Source organism: Denticeps clupeoides, chromosome 1, assembly GCF_900700375.1.
Source record: "Denticeps clupeoides chromosome 1, fDenClu1.1, whole genome shotgun sequence".
Taxonomy (NCBI): Eukaryota; Metazoa; Chordata; class Actinopteri; order Clupeiformes; family Denticipitidae; genus Denticeps; species Denticeps clupeoides.
The window spans coordinates 12,336,873-12,359,548 of NC_041707.1; the positions used below are offsets into that span (position 1 = coordinate 12,336,873).

At 41.4% G+C, this 22,676-nt stretch overlaps 1 protein-coding gene across 1 annotated transcript; it reads left to right on the forward strand.

The window, feature by feature from the left end:
- Positions 1–19,714: 19,714 nt before the first annotated feature.
- On the forward strand, positions 19,715–22,368 carry syf2 (SYF2 pre-mRNA-splicing factor). Its single transcript, XM_028988682.1, has 7 exons — positions 19,715–19,766; positions 20,177–20,275; positions 20,410–20,535; positions 20,624–20,741; positions 20,991–21,081; positions 21,235–21,333; positions 21,921–22,368. The coding sequence occupies exons 1-7, from the start codon at positions 19,749–19,751 to the stop codon at positions 22,084–22,086; spliced, it is 717 nt and encodes a 238-aa protein (XP_028844515.1). The 5' UTR covers positions 19,715–19,748; the 3' UTR covers positions 22,087–22,368.
- Positions 22,369–22,676: the final 308 nt, after the last annotated feature.

Sequence of the window (22,676 nt, forward strand, 5' to 3'; positions counted from 1 at the left end):
AAGGATGCATGACCATTTTAATGAGCATAATAAAAGACTGACAGAGTTAACCCAAGAACCTCCGAAAGAAGTACGTCTTGAAAACCCTCAGTGACTCAACTGTTTATACATCTAGAGTAAATTCATTCTACCACCAAAGAGCCAAGATATAGAAGAGTCTAAGATGCATGTCTTCCTTACACTTCCCTGTAAAAGATGGGAGTAGTGGAGCAGAGCTGAATGATCTGACGGGGTATGGTGTGTTAAGTGCTTTGAGGTTAGAAGGGTTGTGGGTCAGTTTGGGCTTTTGTAGGCATGTGCCAGTATCATCTTAAATCTGATTATGGGCAACCAGATTGGTTGGTGTGGGAGAACCTGGGAAATCAAGTCATGCAGCGATATTCTGGATTAGCTGGAAAAGGTAAATAGGGTCGGTGCAGACCCACCATGTGTGAATTGTAGTAGTATAATCTTGAGATGGACAGGGACTAGACAAATACCTGACTGTCATGTGTATAAAGAAAAAAACAAATAATTTTGAGGTCAATTCAGAAGTTTTATTTGCAATAAAAAAAACAAACATGGGCTCTTATCCTGACCTGTAAGGTCCATCAGCAAACCTGTGTCCATTTTTTTTTTTTTGTGTGTGTGTGTGTGTGTGTGTGTTGATCATAATAAATACATTTGTAATTGGTTCAATGGTTCTATTTCTGTGCATGACCTGATATTCCATTTCCTAATGGTCACTTTTCCACAGAGTTCAGTGGCTGCACTAAGTCTGTGTTGCTTTTTTGGCAAGAAGTTTGTCTGTACCGCAGATGACTGGCTCTCATTCCCTCTGGACGAATTCACACTCATTACCTGTGCCTTGTGCAATGAATGCCTATTCCCAGATGCCACGTTGTAATGTTTATTTAGCCCCTTTAAGGACGCCATTACCTTGGAGCACCTAAACTGGTGCCTCCTCCCCTGTTTTCTCTGAATGAAGAACATGTGTGAGGAACGAGAGGAGCGCTATAGATGCAGTGCTTAGGCTGCTGTTATCATTAGAAAGCGGGGCAGCTGACGTTGAAGTAAGTGAATGAGAAATGACAGAGGGATGCAAAAGAGAGTGACCAAGACAAAAATAATAGTTGCAGATGACAAGAGCAGACCAGTCCAGACTTTTGAAAGAGAGAACCCGGAGGGAGAGAAAGTTGAGATAAAGAGATTGTCCCATCTGAGGTTGATCTAAGGCTGTGGCACCGGTGATGTCATCGTCCCAAGAAGATGTTAGCGATTAGTCTCCTGTCTGGCTGCCGGGACCAACTGTGCTCAGCTCTTGAAATGGCCCAATGAAAAGAGCTTGGCATCAAAGTTGCATAAAAGCTCAATCCACAATAGAGCCTGTTGGATGAAAGCCCTTGATCTGTGCTTTTGTGTCCCCAAAGTTGTCCTTAACTTTATAGGCAAATTCCGCTCCAAGCGGTAGTCCCAATCCAGTAGGCTTGAACTATTATGTATCATTATGCACCAGTGTTGGAGCTGACTAAAGTCCAGAATTCTCAAAAAGATTGGTTTAATTGGATCAAAAAATATAATTACAAGGAACATTTGTTCCATGCTTTAGGATCACATGGATCACATAGACAGTGGATTTGACTGGTCACCTTTATGAGAGTGTTACCTTCTTGGATGACAATGGCATGATTCATGGCACAGAAAATTTGCTAAATGGTTAATGAGTATGAAAATGATTTTTAAAAAATCAGATTCAAGGTTGGGGTTGGATTCTCAGCTCTGGCATTATGCGTGCATGCGTTTGAATGGTCTGCCTGTGTTGGTGGCAGTTTCCTCCAGTTTCTTCCTGTCATTCAAAGGCATTCATGTAAACTGGACTAGAGGCTCTAAATTGGTGTAGGTGTGAGTGTATGATCCAATGTTCTGTGAACGTTTCAGTGGGCTGGGGCCAAGGTTGGGTTCCTGCCATGTGCCCATTGACTCCATCGCTTGTGAGTGTGGATTAAGTGGTAAATGAAAGTGAGGGAGGGAGTGACATGACACTCATTCACTTGATTGTGATGCAACATCTTAGACTCACCATCATACCAAATGAAAGGAGATGTTTTTGAAGAAAAGGTATCAAGCCTCGCAGTAACAGAAACTATTGAACCCAATGGTCCACAGAAGCTGTTTTTGAAATTTATGGTATCTAATGCACAGTTCTGTTGGATTGGCAATGGGGCCGCAGATAACAAAACACCTCACACCAGTATTAAATCCAGGAGTGCCAGCCATTATAGCAACGCGTCATATGTCTTTATCAGGGCCAGCAGAGGGACAAAGTACTTTCCCAGAACCTGTCACCCAGCGATGAGCTCAGCTCCTCATCCATCAGCAGAGGCCCAGCTCGCTGGGTGTGGAGTCACCATCGCAGCCCAGGACCATTAAGTGTTCACATTGCTGTCCCAGTGCCTGTCACTGCGCTCAGATCAGCCAAACGGCAGCCGGTGTGTGTACGTGTGTGACTGTTTCACCATGTGTTTTATGAGTGAATCACATTTGAATTTCTGAAGCACGCTTTACTGCAAATGAAAGCCGTGTTTATTTTTGCTTTCACCCGGAAAGAGTGTGGGGTACATGGCAAAAATTGCTTAGAAGCTGCAGGACACCCATTCTGCTTTTTTAAAATATAAGTGTTTTAAATAAAAGCTAAAGTGTCATTGGTCTAGCACACACTCATGCTCAACTGAGACCAACAGGCAATTGAAATAAGCATTAATTAAACAGGCATGTAAATTAACCATTAATACATGACAGGGAATGCAATGCTGTGAGAGGTTGGCACTGGTGAGCTGTGGTTGTGAGATGTGAGGCAAAAGGCCAAGTTCAGTAGATTAACACACTATCTCAGTGAATTATTGTGATTATGCCACACTTACCCTTCATTTTTAACTCGGTATATACAGTATTTGTTGCAGCAGGTAGTGTTTGTGTGAGGTGGCAAACCATGAACAAAGTAATAAGGTACATTTATGTTTTATGTGGTGCTTCTGACACATTACCACACTTAAAAACCCTGCCAGCTAATCAAAATTCCATATCAGAGCTGTGCTACTACATAACTGCTCACATTGCTGAGCCAGTTACTATTACTTACAGTCATATTACTTACACAATTCAAGGTGTCTCCTGCCTTTTGCTTCAGTTATACAAGTGAGGAGCTAAAGTCACCTCAGTTATGAAAATAATAAAGTAAAAAAAGGTTGGAAGGTGTACTTCATGAGTGCCTGGCACTCCTTTGAAAATGATCCCTGTGAGAGATGACAATGCATCATTTCTGTCTTTAAATGTGTTACAACTGCTGCCAGATGTCATTGGCTAAGGGGGAAACTCTGAAGAGAGAGAGAGGGATTGAGTGGGAGAGATAAGGAGGCTGAAATGGGCCTATAGGTGAGAGCAGCTGAGTAGGTGTGAAGTGTTTATGTGGCGACCATGCCTTTTTCATTCATGCCTGTGTCTGCTCGGCTCGATCTGTCCTTACTCTTCATGCTTGTTCACCCAGGAAAGAAGTAGTAAACGTGTTTTAGAGAACATTAAAGTACAAAAAAAAGTCATTATTACAATACGTTTAAATCGCTATAAATATAATTATGTTATGCTCATATTTTCAAACTGTAATTTTCTATTTGACTGTATGTTTCTGTAATTGGTTACTAAAAACCGACTACATTTTACGTTTACAGCATTTATCAGACGCCCTTATCCAGAGTAACTTACAATCAGTAGTTACAGGGACAGTCCCCCTGGAGCAACTTAGGGTTAAGTGTCCTGCTCAGGGAGTAGGGGGAAGTAAGTGGGATTCGAACCCGGGTCTTCTGGTTCATAGGTAAGTGTGTTACCCACTAGGCTACTACCACCCACCTACTATCCCCTCCTATGTATTCTTCATATTAAACATATTTTTGTTTAATATGACTAGACTGAATTGTGGATGTTTTGGGCAAGCGCATATACAATGTGGATTTGAAGTCGTTTGGCTGTGCAAAGTGTCCCGTTGAACTCAAAAAGTTTCTCCACCTTTTCTGCACAATAGAGTAGTTCTTAGTAGTAATTGCAAATTAAAACCTTTAGCAAATCGGACCTTCAACCTCAATGCTCATGTAGTTGCTTGGTGTTGGATTTGTAAATTATTTAAGTAGTTTACTGTTTTGGGCTTTTAGTCCATTTGCAAGTATGTATTGATAAATAAATATTAGGAACATAATTGGAGATCCTAGGTTTGAGCGAAACAAATGGTTTGCTATCAAAAGAACTTATGCTTTTTACAGCTACTTTGCACTCACACTTCAGCCTCAGTGCTTTCACTTACCACAGCCTGGATAAAAAGGTTTATATGTTCTTTTAATGGGCTCTGATTCAAAGACTATAAAGACAAACAAGGAGCACTCATCACAAAAAGCCCAGAGTGAACTGACGGTCCCAATTAGCCCCGCACCTGTAATAAAGACTAATGTTACTGTAATATCATCATCGTCGTCGTCGTCGTCTCACTCCCAGGAAATGGATTGTTTGTGTTCATTGTGTAGACATGGCTGATAAAAACGGATTTACTGGTGCCATCCATTATTCATTCTGAGAGCAATGAAGAGAAATGCGAGGGGGTTAACCAGCCAACATTGTGCTGTGCAGCTGGGATCACAGGTCCGAAACCCTGCCGAGTCCCTCCTCTCTGATCCATGGCCATGTATGAGATTGGCAGCTCTTCTTCTTGAAGAGCATGCATCACAGGAATACTTTGGCAGACAACCGAGTTGATTGGATAAAACCTTTAAATGTTATTGATAAAGAGCATCAGTACAATTCTAGGACACAATACTGACATGGAACAGGCATAAGACAGTATATACGCAAACTAGTCAATAGTCAGATTCATTGGAATATGTTGCATTTTGGAAGAAACCCACACTAACAAGCAAATTCACACAAACATGCTGGGACAAAAACCCAAATCTGGCTGAAAAGATATTAATCTGATTTAACAAAGAGCACAAAATATTTTGTCAGAAAAGTATTGCATCATGTGCGGCATGTTTTAGATCGTGTCATCAAAAGACATGTGCGGCAACCATAATGAATTTGGCTATCATCAAGTGTGGATTTAAAAAAAAAAACATATTTTTGGTTAACCATTATCTTACATCAGGTTATTCCAGTCCACAGCCAGACTGAGCCTGAAGTAAGTGGTTCGTTTGAAATGTGGGTGGCATGGGTTTGACGGGCTTGATTCAAAGGGTTTTTGCTGAGGCAGAAAGGCAGTATTAATGAAACTCTTTCAGAAGGACCACCACATCCAGGCCAGAGCCCCTGTCCTCTTAACTAAAAACAGTGGGCAGCAGTGAGGCCAGCCAGACTCTCGCTCTCTGGGAAGCATTAACAGCATCACAAGCCTCACTTGATTGTTTTACATATGTACTTATATTATATATTTATATTTAACCATGTAAATGCAATTTAAAGAGACCGCTAATTGAAAATCATTAAAGCGTAGTAAGCGCAATGTAGCAAGTAAAGTACGCAACGTTGTTTATTACTGTTGACAGTTGACATTTTAAAGCACTATTTAATAGTAATGTGCACTCACACTGAGTCACAAACACTCATAAACGGTCTCACACGCACAGCTCCAGTGCCTCCTTCCACTTTCACGCCCAGTCACACACCCACACCCGTGATCTTGCAGTGAGCTGGCTGGCCCTGTGCAGGAATGTGGCACGGTGGTGCCTGCTCAGCTGGGACATGCACAGAATGAGTCCCGCGAAAGGAATGCAGACAAATATCTGTGTCTATTAAATAATACTGCCGCAATTAAATTTTCTCAGACAGCCCTTTTTTCTCGCTCTCTGATGGAGGGGACAGATAAGGCTTTTATCAGCGGCACAATCAGGTGAAACAGGGCTTCGTTGTTGACACCCCTTCCCCCTGAAATGTTCATTAAAATTGCTTAAATGCAACTGCAAGGTGTAAAGTAGTCAAAAGGCATAAAGGCTAACAAAATGTAGTGAATGTACAGTTGTCTGGACTTGAAGATCAATTGTTTGAAATAACTTTTGACCTTCGTTGGCCTCTGTGGGAGGTCTACCCTCTAGCTATGTGTTTGCAGCTATGTGTGTGTGGGTGTGTGTGTGCATAAAGAAAACATTTTAATTAAGAGCAAATCACACAGTGTAACACAGTGTCTACACACACCCATCTTAACAAATTCAATCAGGCTTTAGTTGACACACTTGTCATACTGATGAGGCATTACAATGTGAAAATACTTCCATCTGGCATTCTTTTTAAATGATTGTCACATTTTTTCCAATTACAAATCAGTTTTAGTTACACAATGTACATGAAAAGTATTCGGTGTTTAAAGGGTGTTTAAAGGAGTATTAGGTGTTTAAAGGAACTGGCAGTCTAACCAGTTCCACAAATCTCCTGAATATAATGAAATAAATAAATGAATTAGAAATATTGCATATAACATGACATGAGAGTTCATTTTTAAAAATCCAGTACATGCACACATTAATATAGAATGGAAGAGATTGGAAGAATGAATGATAAAGAATCTATTCCTGTTTCCATTTCAATTCCCCCACTGATTGGGGCGATTTACATGTTCCGTGTAACCAGGATACCGCTTTCAGGGTATAAATCTCCCATTAATATTTAATTGCCATCAAAGTGTGTTTTCAAGGTATAGGGTGACGTGCCAATCCCCGCGCCCAGTTACAAAATAGCCGATTCCGGCCTGGGCCAGCGTCCGCTATGTGGTCGAAGGCAGCTGCGTTTTATGGTCATTTTATACGGCGCCCTCTGTGCACAGGCACCTGTAGCGCCTTCGCAGCAACAGTAAATCACGTGACCATTTCCGCGCGAGGAAATCCTAATCCCAGGGCCGATCCACTGGGCTTGGGTCGACTCACGTGACAGAGGGCAGGGTGTAACTCGAGGCGACAACATTAAGAATTAAAAACCCTGGAAAGTGGTCCCTGCGCTCGCCTTGTTTTGTCATCAGTGCTCCATTAGTGTCACTTTAGTCCACGCCGCCCCTCCTTCTCCGCTCACTGTGTTTGAGTCAATATCGGGAAAGCCTGCCCGTTTTGGCCCAAATGGTTACAATACACCTTCTTCACGCCTAAAGAGCTGACAAAGGTTATTACAGTGACCCACTCAGACATCGCAAGGTGGTATAACACAAGCGGGTCAGATCATTGCTCCGTATGCACTGACTGGAGTAAATAAAAGTTGCAGAATCCTATGCACATGCCTAGCAACATAGGTTCAAATCAGAAGGCCACATTTTCGGCAATGAAATGTTCTTGCAACAACTTGATTTAATTTTCCCCAAAAAAGAATGTTAAGAATTAATTTATTGAGCAATTTTAAGACAATATGTTACAAATTGGCCGATTTGCATTTATTTAGTTAAGAATAGTAATAGACTGATCTTGCCTATCTGATTTCAAACTATTTCTTTACAAAATAAAAAAGAGGAATTCATTATTCTGGAGGATTCATGAATTCATGAAAAATTCATGATTCTAAAAGATCACATGAAATAAACTGAATGTATTTCTACTCACCAAGTGTCTGGTTGCTTACCGTTTTGACTGTGTCTCAGTGTTCTGAACTCCAACCTGCTCCAGCCTTTCCTGCAGGGAGTGGTGGTAGTACAGTGCAGATCATGGTTGGTTGAGGTGACAACAAGTTGTTGTTTATGATGTGGCCTGCTCAGGTGGTCTGGCCAGTGCCCACAGCTTCCACAGATCTATAGCCACTGCCACTGCATCCCTGTGGTGCAGACAGCCACAGGGCACCCCATCCACCTATGGGCAGCTTTCGAAGGACAGTTTCGTTTTACTCAAAGGCTGCCAAAGCTCCAAATAACACACTTTGCTCACTTTGCGTGATGGATTTTGAGCTTTTGTTTGCAAGTTCGGTCATTGATCCACTTGTTCTTTTCCCTGCTGTGCCTCCTCATTAAAGAACAGGCCCTCTATTTCGAATTACATGAGACTACCTGTGGTATTGGGGAGACTGGATTCAAAGTCAATTCAACTTTATTTTTACCTGTAAAATAGTAAAATCTGCAAGTATAAAACAAGACATAAGAGAACCAATGAAAACAACATTACAACACAGTTCATAATGATAAATAAGAAACAGATAAAATATTCAAATGTAGACTGTACAACCGATCCTAAACAGATAAAATTCAAGAAATATAGGCAAGTTGGTGTTCTTTAAGATATGCAATACCCTAAAATGGCAAGGAGCTAATATTGTATACCTGTGAACTTAAAGCTGCGCAACTCTGGTCATTCATGGATGGTTATCTGCTTTATTGGTAAACAGTATTCCCACTTCTTCTTGCTCCACACACAGACAGCAGACACACAACACACACAGGGTCAGTGAAAGAGCTCTCTGTTGTCTCTCCCCTTGCATATCAATAAAATTAACCAAATAGCATTAGGAATAACTTGAACTGTATGATTTGAGCTCTAATGTAATAAAATTAGTATCAATGTTTTAAGGTTTGGCCATTCAAGTGAAATCCTAAGCCGGAGTGGGAGTAATTTGGTTGTAAGGAAATTGATTTTGACCATGAGCACTTTCTCATTTTCAAACACTGCCAGCAGCTAACCAGGTTAATTTCTGTTAAGCACATTACCCAGGTAGTATCTGCTTTCTGCTGCAATGATTATGTGTCAGAGTTGAGGGATTAAGATTTTATGTGAATATGAGGATTGCAGTAGTCCTTGACTGGAAGGGGAAATTAAGATATGCCTTCATTCTGTACATAGGGATTGAGCTCAAAGTTATTTTTTATTAATTTGATATGAGAAAGTATGTCTATGGTGTAAATAGCAAACATAATTTGGTTTATTTTGATCATGTGTTCTGGGTGTTGTACTTTTGCTGAATGTGACTGAATAAAGGGTTGACTGTAAAAAGACAATCACTGGCAGTATTGAGGGTAGAGATTCATCGCAAACCATGTAAGAGTAGCTTCATATTCAGGATAATATGTAAATGTCCACATTTTTCTTAGAGAAGTAGGCTAGAACCTCAGCACTGCAACCTGTCCATCTGTCATTAGCCCAGTGTGGGCCAGACACCGTGTAGCATGTCTGTTTAAGTGGAACCATGTGGAGGAACCAGACTTTACTCCTGGACGACCCAGGAAGTCAACCTGGGCAGGCAGCGAGGCATCAGATGAGGGGAGATGGATGGTGATCCACCTGCCCTCTGTAGAAAGGGAGAGGAACAAAGGGAGAGTGTTGAAGATAGAAGGAGACGTTTCCTCCATCCAGCTCTGTCTCAGGGGTTTCTGTGGCCACTGTGTCTTCCAGCACGGCTGACCAACAGGAGGCATTTACCGTACACCATCCAGGATGCAAACAACAGCAGTGGCACTAATGGGAGAAAAAGGAAAAAGCCACAACCCACATATATCCAGTAAAGAGCCAAGCGACCACAGGTCTCTTCCACTGTGCTGGATGCAGGGTTGGTTTGAAGTGTCAGGTACGACCTTGAATCATTTCTCTGCTTCACTCTTCTGGGTCATTTAAGGGTGAGTGGCAGTTGAGTAGAGGATGTGACTGTGATGAAGGCTTCGGTGAGATAAAGCTGGACTTGGTTGGTGTCATCCAGGGGTGACCTGGGCCAGCCTGACATTAGTCTCCGTGTTTTTTCATTCTCCTTTCTTGGCTGATGGGAGGAAGTCCTAAGCCGGCACCGACGGAGATGGATCTGCCCAAGGTCGAGCGGCCACCGCTGCATCTAGACCTGAGACCTGAGTCTGCATTTATGGCCACATGCTTTAACTTAAGACAGTCTTTGCCTCTAATGATGACTTAAGTCAATTTAGCATCTCACCTCACCAACGATTACAATATGTACAGCACTGCAACAGATTAAAGTACAAAATGTTCTAATTTTGGTCTTATTTAGTTCGGTCAATATTATTTTCTTCCAACTGAACCCTCAAGCTGGTAAATTGAAACAAACCACATAAAAAAGTGAAGAACAATGAAGTTTGGTCAATCAAATTTTACTCATCTGCACTAACATTACAAACCAATAGCTAGTATTTTATATCCATTTCAGATTAGAGTTACCAATAAGTTGTGGTTAAATTAAAATAAGGAAATTGAAAATGATTTTTTATTAACTAAAGCCACGAGGACTGGTGCCGCTCCACCACCGCAGAGCAGGAAGGCAAAGCCCATAAAGCAATGGCGCCCGACTGTAAAAAGGGGACAGGAAATGACACTGATTACATGCTGATTTCTTCATGTGTCTTCACATGATCTATGGCCTTCTGAATCCTCATATCTCATGATATAAGCATTTTAAATCCCCAGATTCTGGGTAACGTTGTTTTAATGCTGTGAATGACCTCACTCAACTGAGGTCAACTGATCCTTATGTATGAGTAAAAGGAGGTATAGATCATAAACTGATGAATATAGAGACGCTAGCTATTCAGATAAATCAGCTTCAAATTAAAAGGAGTGGATTGGATTCAATTAACCCCCCTCCTTGGGCTCCCCATGGCTACTCACCCCCACCACTCGGGAGCAACAGGACCGTTTGATCTGACTTCTGTGTACACATTTCCCCCCTCTTCCACTCGTACCCCACCACGCTCTGCCCTGGCATCAGAAGAAAGGCGGCTGGAGCCAAACTACCATGGGCCCTGCCAAGCGGGCCCAGTGCCACGGCTACGTTTCCACATCTCTCGTCGCCTGCACTGCATTTCCCTCTCTGCAGGCTATCCATCAGAAGCCCCGCACACGCTGCCTCCACTCGCTACGCCTCGCCACACCACTACAAAAGTGTGGGCAGGGCAAAGAGAATGGAAGTTAAAATTGGGAATATATGTGCTTGGGCCGTATCAGTGTATATGTCTTTTATGGCCGAAGCTTGATGGATATTTTTTTTACCACAGTCAACCCCTTCTGAGGACCAGGCTTCTCAGTAGGGCACAGATTGTCAGAGCCACTAGCGGTCTGGCCCAAACCACCGTGATCAGTAGGGAAGTGACATCATGCACCATGGCTTGGCACATGCCAGCAATGGCATTATAATGGCCAAGCCTAGGCTTGGCTGAAGGAGGCCGAGAGCTTCTTAACCACCAGGACCAGTGCTGGAAGGTTGAGGGGCTTTCTGGGCTTAATTTGTCCCAGAAAGCTTTCAATTGGGAGTTGCAGGCTAAGCCACAGCGTCAGCCCACCCCTCCCTTCAGAATCAGTTTGAGGTCTGTTTTCCTAGCCTTCAGCTACTTGTTGTGGTTACACCACTTGTTCTGGGGCTCAAGTGAGAACACAAGTGAGCAGCCAGCAGAGGGGCCGGTGACATGCTGACATGCTTTCCCTGTTGTCTTGTCTCTATTTATCCTACTAAATGATTTGGGCCTGCATGTGGACATGCGTGTTCTACCAATCTTTAATATGGGCCTCCTACCAAAGTCCCAGAAACAAGAACACTGTCAACCTTGGTTGGGCCCCTGAAGATTACTGGGTACTTAACCTCACTTATTTTCAGTCTTAAAGGACTGGTCACTCTGACTTTCTGATTGCCAGGGCAACAATTAGCTTCCATCCTTTATCTTAAGAAGTGATCCTACAAATTGAGGACATGACTTCATTGTTCTGAATGAGAGTCAGAGTCGGTAGAGCTCTCTGTTCAGCCAACTCATCATGAATTGAAAAGATGCGTCTTATTTTGGCAAGCATATTGCATTGCAACGTGATACTGAGTGGGTGGAAAGGGGAGACGGGTTCTTTCTTCTGTTGAAGCGCACGAACCTCACATCTCTGCATGTAACTTCATCACCGAAGCTGCTTAGGGCCCACTGGGGGAATTAAAGTTTGGAAACACCACGCCCCATCATGCACTCCATTCGCAAAGAGTGTTTAGCCTTGAGCTGCGACTTATACATCCTGAGCTACACGTGCAGGAGTAATCTCTGCCTCAGAGGAGTTACAGTTTAATGGACTCAGCTAAATGCATTCAGTTTCTGTGTTACCAGGCGCATGGGTATATATATACCGTATTGTGTTTCTACAAGGTTTCTACAAGATTCACTCTTCTCCATGGACACTTTACCTCCTTCCTGTGATTATAATAGTACACACCTACTCACTGTCTGTCTCTGCTTTCTGCAGGCAAGTTCAGATAGCTACCAAAGTATGTTATGAAATTGAATTTTGATTGAATTTGCACTGAACCAACTGATCATTGACATACAGGGAGTGCTTCACCATTGTTGCTCCGGATCTGTCCTCAGCCTGGTTGCAGTATGCAAAGTCACCTTGGTGAAGTTAGTATATTACAGACAGGGTGAACTTGGCATGAAATAGATTTTTGCTCTTATCCTGTGTTAGATGTTGAAAGAGCTGAAGCACGGTAGCCTCTGACACTCTCACAGTTTATGGGAAAGCGTTGTTTGATCTTAAGTCTGATGTTGCAGAGCAGATAAGAGCGACTGTTCCCGTCACAGCTGTGTGTCCAGGGGCTGTTGGCAAATCTGGCTTTCAATAAGAACCTCCACAATGGGCTTTTGTGTCCTCAAGTGAAAACTGCAGCATCTCATTAAGGTCAAAGAGAGACAAGATGGGAACTGAGATGTGGGAATATAAAATGTTTGCACCTCTCATGAGAACATGACTATCATATAAAAGATTCAAAGCATACAACTTGGATAAATGATAATGGTTTGTTTATTCAAGTGATATGCCTCTGGTTATAATATAATGTTGATTTATCCTGCTGTCCTTTTGGAGATTTTGTTAAAAGTAATTTTTACATAATGTAAACCCCACATTCAGTTGCATTTTACAACTTCTTCTTCAAATCTTTTATCACTGTATTTGTTGTTAGTCATTCATATTCTTAATTGTCTGTGCTGCACAATGTTTTTTCTGTGTTGCACAATGTTCACTGTTTAAGACATGATGGGGGGGCATTTGTTTCATTAGAGGCCTGGGAAATGTAAATCTCTTTCAAAATGTTTTAGATCACTACCCATGTGGCTAAATGGCTCCATTGTCACAGGATCTGGCAGATATCTCCCCCCATGTGTTTAATTCACACAAAGGCCTTGCATAAAGCATATGCACATATATGCCAGGCAGCATGCAAACACATTTAAACACACACTGCCATTCACCTCATGGCATCCCATTGGGCATGGAGTTTGATTCAGGATCTGATCAGTTCCACACATTGTGTGTTAACTGGCACCCCCTTCTGGCTTTATTCTGAACTGCAAATTGCGGCCTCCTGTCAATTCGCAGTCGGAGAGCATCCGTTCTCTCTGCAACATCTATTCTGAGCCCCAAAATACTGTAGTTGTTCTTTGGTTAAAGCACAGTAAATAACAACCAGAATTTTTTATACACCAAGGAAACCTGGTTTAGAGTCCAAGCATGACATTTCCTCGAGAAGTCATAACATTCTGATGAGATGAATTGTGGTGTGTGCATTCAGTCCACAAGTTATTCTGAAGTTATTCATGTCATAAACCTAAAGAATGGTTCCTCTTAATCTTGACCTTAACATGCTGGTTAAGAAAGAGGCTGGATAGAAACACATTTCTTGTATCTATCACAAGCTATTTTGTGACGCACATAATAATAAAAAAAAGTTGGTTTTATTCACACATGATATGCTGACCACCACACCAATTACAGCTCACATGTCCATCTGAGCATGCCATGTTATGAATTGTTTCTTCAGAAAGAGGTTTTATTTTCTTGGTGTTGATATTTTAACAAGTCATCTCAGTCTTATCAAGGAATTTCCATTCATATGTGATGGCAGCTCGAACTCGTAAAATCGATGGTGAGCATAAAGTCAGATAAAACAAGCTGACAATGAGGTCTTATAAGCGGCACAATTCTCGTGGTGACATATGATGCTGTGGATGATCTGGATTTCATCCAGATTTCCTTGCATGTTTTGTAGAATGGCAGTTGGGAGTTTAACACATTGGGTTTTCATTACGGGCAGATGTTGTCAAGCGTTGAAATTACAAGACTTGTTATTGCATCTCGTTGCTCGCATACACCACTTTGAAGTAGAAGATGAATGTAATCTAATGCAATGGGATGAGGAAGCAAAGGACAAGAAGCAATAAAAAGGACGACCAAACACATTAAAGAATAATACTTGTTTTAACCCTGTTACCACTTTTGTGGCACAAAGGTGTTTCATAATGTACTGTTTCGATCAACTGAACAGTGAAACCGCTCCTGATTTTAAATTAATACAATTTTATTTACAGTGGAAATGAGCAGAATACCCATTTAGGAAATCGAATTATTTTACTGCCACTCATTTTACTCTCCAGATGTTGGACAGCTGTTAACCCTGTACATTTTTTGGAGCTTGCATAGTGTAAATGCACTGGGTTTATTTTAACAGAATCCTTAATGTTTCATTTATCAACATTTGCTTACATGGTTTTGCTTATGGCAGGGTGGTGGGCCTGAGCCAGCATGGAACTCCTGGAATGGAGCTCCAGGAAGGTCCCCAGTTGTTGGTCCACATGTATGTCAGTGTAAGACAATTTGCTGACCCCAGCACTTCTCCAGTATGAATCCTTGGAGGACATCTTCAGCAGACGCCCAATTGTTCTGGGGGAAGGCATTAACATTAACTAAACTGTGACTCTCACTCACTTTCCCATTCATCAAAGCGGTGAAACGTGATCTCTATGGGTATAATTTGGTCTGTCATGGAGTGCACATTTGGTCCCAAGAGCATATAAATATGAGGGAACAGATTCTGTGCCTATGACTAACCTACAGGTCATGGAACGTTTTAAATCTGAGCATGTGGTCATCCAACAGTACCAATGCCTTCAATTTCCAACAGACCCACTGCAGAAAAGCAAATGATTTGTTCTGTTTTATTTGTCTACTCAACACAACTGTGTTACCAAATGTATATTCATATTGAATAAGATTTAGTAATGGTGCAATAATTCTTTCATTCAAAAAAAGAAGCGACTGGCTGTGATTTCCAGAATTTCTTCACTGTCGTGATGTTTCCCATATGGTTTCAAGTCAAAATGCATCACTCCATTACCAATGCCTGTGATCATGAGGATGCTTTAATCTGTGGCCATAAAGCCCCTCTTAATTACATCCTCTTTAAGAGCTCTGTTAAATATAATATAGTCACACAGACATTGAATCCAGTGTGGCCAGCACTGAGGCACTGGAGAGAGTGGAAATCTGGGGATACAGACAATTTCCTGCTCCCACCACAATAAATAGTTTTACTTTACAAATACTGCAATGTAGGCTAAAAATACTGAGCGTTTTCCCTTGTAAACCATTGGCATGGAGCACCTAAATAATGAGCTATACAAGGACAAGTTGACGGGGACAAAAATCTCATTTGACTCAACAGCTTCCTGTTTAGGATCTGATGAAGGAAGCTGTGGACCCAGTAGACCTGGTGCACATGAAACCACTTTGTTTAAGAGTTGACAAATGTTGGGAACAAGAACACATTAAAAAATCTTTACACAAAAAAACACATCTGGGCTCACAGCTCAACACAGAATAAAAGTCACTGCATATATAGTTCAGAATAAAACTCACATGACCATATGGCAAGTGTGTTTCTTATCATCTTACATACCATGAGCATATAAATAATATCAAATCAGATGGGAAGGGACATTCACACCATAAATTATCTCCAAGTAACTGTTTGTGATTTCATCATCATTATAAAGAAATAATGACTGTTTCCAGTGTGACTATAATTATATCATCATATATAAGTTGAAAGCAAATTGAGTCAGAAAACCAAAATTAGGGCTGATCAACTGGCCGACACATGAAGACCTGGCTATCCAATGGGACGTTTTTGCTTGTATCTACAATGCACTGTACAACCAGGCAATTTGTCAGATGCATAATGTTGTGAATTCAGCTGAAATAATGGTTGATGATTCTGTCCCAGGCACCTCTGTCGCTAGGGTGGTCATGGTGCACTGGTTGTAGGACATCGTCATGCTGCACACCACTCTTTCCTGATGGTGGCTATGTTGTGTAGGATGGAGCATGCGACTGTTATGTCACACGCTGGGTCAGTTGCAACCCTCAGCCTTTTTAGATACTGAAACATTTCATTCAGCAGGCCAAAGGTCAGTTCAATGCAAGCCTTTGTTTTAACTTCATTATATAGGGTCTGAGGGCCAAGCTTGGGACTGGGGATTGGGGTCATTAAAAACTAGGTACAGGGATAGCTTCCAACCAGGGCCCCTTTATGATGACCTGTGAAATATATTAACATTAATAGCAACAGAATGCACATTTCACACTGAAGAGAAGATATGGGTGGTAGTAGCCTAGTGCGTAACACACTTGCCTATGAACCAGAAGACCCAGGTTAAAATCTCACTTACTTCCATAGTGTCCCTGAGCTAGACAGTTAACCCTAAATTTCTCCAGGGGAGACTGTCCCTGTAACTGATGGTAAGTCGCTCTGGATAAGTGATAAATGCTGTAAATATGAACTGACATTACTGTACCTTCTTCTAGTACCTGAGTCAGTGGAGACCATTTAAAAATAACTGAGTCATGCACTGACCCTAGCCACCTCCACATTTGTACTGATGCAGGACACATCACATACCATTTTAGAAAGCAAGAGCATATGTATCTGACACTTATATGCTGTGAATATTGCATTGCGCTACATTACCTGCATGTTGCTGCTACAGAAGCTGTTCAAGAAGTTCACTTCACTGACACCCGATGAGGGTTTGATTTGGAACTGGGTGCAACCCAGCACTCCTATCACATCTGGAAATCCTGATCAAATGGGGCAGAAATACATGTTTGTCAAATGTGAATATGTTTTAAAAACTAATGTTGTACAATGTACCTGCAATGGTATAAAAGGTGTCCTTAGTTCTCTACAGAGACAGAAACTATGAAGATAACTATAACTATAGATATACTATAGTAATATAGTTATAACTATAACTATGACCCGACAGACAGCACTCTTCACTAGGTTTACCAGGTTCACCAAGTCATAATTATGAGATGATGAATCATAATATGAGATGCTAAATTTTGAGATATTGGTTGGTATGTACGGGTCAAATGTAAGCACCAAAATAGCGTGGCTTACTGAGCCCGATCTTAGTACAGATTTAGGGGGAGAGTGATATTAATAAGCAATAGACAGCATCATATATGATATTGTTTTTCAGATTAAATGTTTAAAGTTTATACGCAATTTGATCCAAACTGCTCCAGGAGATGCTTATGAATAGACTGTGTAAAATGTGGTTTTATTAATATACTTTCACAAATCTCACACTTAGCAGACAATTGTCTGCTAAGTGTGAGACTATGGGTCATGGCATGCCACATGGGTCATGGCATGCCACTAGTCTGTGACTGGTTTAATGCCTGTGCAAGTCAAAATGCCATAAACGTATTAGGTAAAGTACATTCACATGATCAAAAAGGGCATTAAAACTGACCGGCCCACAGTAGGAGAATTATTAGGGCCCGATGCACCTATGGTGCATAGGACCTTATCAATCTGTTTTGTATTATTATTATTATAATTATTGTATTAGTATTATTACACACCGAAAAGAAAGCCAATTTTGAGGGTTTTCCCATACATGAAAAGACAGGAAATGTTGCACATACATCAGACCTGGCTAAAAAAATGTTGGTGGAACTGCCCTGTCACCACGTTTCATCGACATACCTGAAATTCGGCGCTTATGTAACAGGCCAAACCATGCAAAACTGAAGTGAAAGTGAAGTGATTGTGATACACTGCAGTACAGCACACAGTGAACCCAACGAAATGTGTCCTCTACTTTTAACCCATCACCATTGGTGAGCAGTGGGCAGCCATGACAGGCGGGGAGCAGTGTGTGGGGACGGTGCTTTGCTTAGTGACACCTCAGTGGCTCCCTATAGGCCACCACTGGCCTCTTGGAGGTGTGTCCTAAACCCAACATATCTGGCATTTTGATTTAAAGGTGCCATTTGGCTAAATTGTTTTTGTCATTTCCATGCATCGGAATATAACAAACTCCTCCTAGAGTTTTTATCAGATCCTCATCATATTCGATGAGTCTCATCTTAACGCCATGGAAATGTTAAATTGCGAAGGATTTGAGTTTTTGTTGGATGGCTTGCCCATGGCATCGGGATGAATTTTCATGATTCACCTGGAAATGATGATGTGTGAAAGTTTTTTGTGAGATTTGTTGTGTGTATTTTGCTGTATGGCTTGACCGTGGAAAGATGGTGAATTTTGATGATTTGCCATGGAAGAGGAAGTTGCTGTCATTTGCTCAACACCCAATCTGCACCAAACTTCGCAGGCTTGATAAGGGTGCTGGCTTGACAATGTCTATGTGCAAAGTTTCCCGGAATACCCAAAGGAAAAGACTTATGTTACATTTGGATAAATTGTTCCACTTGAGGTCATTTTCTATACCTCAGATTTGATCTGGAAAGCCTTAAGACACAGAAGAGGGTGTTTTAGTGCTTTCATTATACAGCTTCACTCATGGCATCGAAGTTTCTGTCATTCCCACATACAACATCCAATCTGAACCAAACTTCATAAGATTGATCAGAGTCCAGTCCTGACTAACTTAATGTATAAAGTTTCCAGTATCGTTGCAGCGCCACCTACATTAACCGATCTGCACCAAACTTTACACGATTAATGAGTGTTACAGCCTGAACGAGATAATGAATGTGTTTCCGCAATAGTTACAGCACCGCCTAGTGGAAACAGGAAGTAGCTTACAACATCAAATGATCTACATGAAATTAGGTACGATTCACGAGTCCCGACCTGACAAACACGCTCGAGTTGTGTGACATGCTTCGGGCCCAATCAACACTACTTGTAGTTTTAATTATATTTCCAATTTAATGTTGTTGAGCTTTACCAATGTCTATTTAAACATTTTTTTAAACATTTTTATCATGTGTCCCCATAAAAAAATGGAATAGTACAATAAATAAACATTATACAAGTTAATATAAACTGGCATACAATATGTCTGCTACTGTTAATAGATAAGTGTGCAGAACATCAGACAGTCACTAAATGGTACATTTCTATTTAGCTTTTTTAAGTGTAAAAGTGTGATTGGTAGGGTAGGGAGGCTCAGAATAGAAACAGGAACAATTATAAAGAATTTAATATGCAAACGATTCATACACAGATATGCAGGTGATCACAATAGTCTGGGAGAACAAGACACAATAAAGACATCCATGGAAGGAATCTCATACATTCTCATGAATCTAAAACATATTTTTTGGACATTATAGTTGTCCTTTATGTACATAGGTAACCCCTATATGGTATACTATATTTATGAAAGAGGGGGAAATGAATACTGCTATATTATAATATCGTCCTATCAGGCCTGTTGAAGGTGCCACTCCCATTAATTGAGGGGGAAGCGTTCTGGTATAATTCTGCCTTGACATTGGTGGCACTTAATTTCTCCAGATGACAAAATCCTACACTTTGAACCATAACCCCAAACAATACATATAACGCTGTGAACACGAGAAAGGCTTCTGCGAGGTGTGTGTGTGAAACATTGTGTGGTGGAACATGACGTGACACGCCTGCTCTTTTCAGCTGTAAATACGTCACGTTGCGTCACGGCACAGCCTCCTGCTTTCGTCACGCGTAGTTTCAAAATGGCGTCTGAGACGGAGGTTAGCGTTTTGTTTTTAACGTACTTGGGTTAATATCTTGATAACTTACGATCATATTTTCTTTTATGTGTTCTGTGTTTTCGTAAAAGAAATTGTTTATATATGTCGTTTCGGAACCTTTGTGTATTAGTTCGGCTGTTAGCAGGACGGCTATGTTGCTTAGCTGGTTAACGTGTCTGTATAGATGCTTGACGAATCTGAGTATACGTTCTGCTTAAACGTCTAGGTTTTAGTCTTGCAGTTATAACTCGGGTGTGGACCATATATTTCTATGCGTTCGAGCTAGAGAATAACTACACTGTACATGAATTGATCAGTAATTTTACGGGTCCGAGGTGGATAATCGTGTAGTCTCTACATGATGATATTAAAGGGAACCTGAGTTGTAACTCGGTGCTATTTGTGTTCAGATTTCTTCATTAGCCACCCAAGAAGAGCCAGCTGAGAGTGCTGCTTCTCAGAAGAGAGAGGAAAGACTGCGGCGGTTCCGAGAGCTTCATTTTAAAAGGGTAAACCCCTCTGTTCTGTAAATTCCAGTGGGCGAACAATCCAAACGAATCAGCATTTGCAAATCAACATATCACATTATTAGTCTCTTCCTGCTTATTTAAATTTGTTGACTTAAAAGATTGCAATGTTTTAGAATGAAGCTCATATGCGTAATCGTCAAGAAGTTGTTGAAGAAGACAAGAGGATGAAGCTTCCAGCTTCTTGGGAAGCGAAGAAAGCCCGTCTGGAGTACGAGTTAATGGTTGAGGAGAAGAAAAAGGTATCTAAAACTGTTGGACAAAGTATGAGAAGTTCTGGAAGTCCATTGTTGGCTGTATTATAAAAAGAAACCTCTGTCTAATTTGTAGGAGTGTGCAGCACGTGGCGAGGACTACCACCGCGTGAAGCTGTTAGACATTAGCGCTGAGGATGCTGAAAGGTGGGAAAGGAAGAAAAAGAAGAAAAACCCAGATCCTGGTTTTTCAGGTGGGTAGCTGAGACAACGGATTGCCTTGATCTTCTACTGGCGGTGCTTAAATTGAATGTTATCATGTATCCTCAAATATGGCTGCCAGCCATTGAAGGGATCAAAGTCACTGCTCCCCAAGGGTGATTGGTTAAAAGCAGAGGACACGTTTCATCGTGTGCTGCAGTGTTTCACAATGACAGCTGTTTTTGGTTGGTTATGGTAATAAGTTAGTGAATAAGCTTTTCCTTTCCCCTTCATATCATTAGGGTATGCTGAAGCCCAACTGCGTCAATATCAGCGGCTCACCAGACAGATCAAACCGGACATGGACAACTATGAGAGGCAAAGAGAGGAGTGGTGAGTTGTAGAGGAAATCTGCCCAACTCTCATTTTAATTCAATTTAAACATTAGGTACCTTTGTTGTTTTCCCACATTTTGTAAATTGTTTACTCCAAGTTCAATGTTCGGGCACAACAGTGTAACACTAACTGTTCAACTTCTTTTCCCAGTGGTGAGGACTTCCATCCGACCCCCAACAGCCTGATTCACGGTACTCACGTGCCCAGCACAGATGCAGTAGATCGCATGGTGGAGGATTTGGAGAAGCAGTAAGTGAACTCTCCTCCTACATTTATGTTGATCCAAGAGTACCATATGAGATTTTTGGTTAGGTTTAAGGTATTAAGATGCTGCCATTGTCTTTCCACAATGTCAAATTCAACCTTTAAAATGTTGATTTATAACGCTGCAAATTGATTTCCTAAAACTGTAACACTGTGAGTGCTTTGTTGTAAAGCATCTTTTTAGGTATTACTTTTCATGTGAGAACAGACATAGTATTCTGGTATAAATTATAATGTCCATCGGTCTGCGTGTGATCCTTTAGATATACTTTTTCTTTTTTTCCTTCTTCTTTCAACTCTTATCTTCATCTATCTATTCTGGGAGATGTGTTTTTTGCCACGCTTCTGTGGAAAATTAGCTAGGGCCAGGGTTGCCAGGGTATGACGCACATCTATGCTTTGAACATTCTTAAATGAACGTGTCTTTGTAGGTTTGGTGTCTCAGTGGCTCGGGAGTTTGAAAGTCACTTAGATAATTGCGTTGGGTAATAAATGCAGGGCTTTTATCGATACTTGGGTGGGAACAGTGCAGTTGGAGTTCAGATCCTTCTGACCATGGGTCTCTCCCACAGGATCGACAAGCGTTCCAAGTACAGCCGACGCAGGGCCTACAACGACGATGCCGACATCGACTACATCAACGAGAGGAACGCCAAGTTTAACAAGAAGGCTGAGCGTTTCTACGGCAAATACACCGCAGAGATTAAGCAGAACCTGGAGAGGGGCACTGCTGTGTAACTGTGGTCAAAATTCATGGTCAAGGCTTCATCTGATTTTGGGCCAGTTTGAAGCAGAGGCCAAACCCACCATGACTACGCATGTGGTGGTTTCAGTGAAGCCACAGTTTATATCAGTGCGGCATCTTTTTTTTGTAAAAATTATGATGATACCATCAGATTAATGTGGTCCTTGTGCAAGCTTTGAATTTTTTTTTTAATCCCTTCATTTCCTTTTGGAAAATGCTTTTGTACTATTCCTTAAATGTACTCTATTAAAATCAGCGTTTATGCAGTTTTCAAACGGTTGTGACTGGATTTGCTTTAAATAGTAATGTAGCTCTTCTCAGGACTTGCTTCTGTCATTGTGTGTTGGCGTGCAATTTCAAACCCATCATCTATCTCCGGGCAGGGGGAGAACCCAGTGTCTTGAAAACACCCGCCCCAGAATATAGTAGAGTAGGTGTGTGGGGAGGGGGGGACGACAATAAAGCAATTCAACTTATCATTATCTTGCTCATCTCCAGTCAAGCCCAGGAGCATTTGAAGTGCTACTACATGGCGTGAGACCATGAGAACATCAAAGCCGACTAGGGTGGTTCTCGTGCTCAT

Excerpts from the sequence above, each read along its gene's own strand:
- syf2 (XM_028988682.1), top strand. Across the intron at positions 20,742-20,990 it reads CCCAGATCCTGGTTTTTCAG|GGTATGCTGAAGCCCAACTG; the intron begins GTGGGTAGCTGA and ends TCATATCATTAG. Across the intron at positions 21,334-21,920 it reads GTGGAGGATTTGGAGAAGCA|GATCGACAAGCGTTCCAAGT; the intron begins GTAAGTGAACTC and ends TCTCTCCCACAG.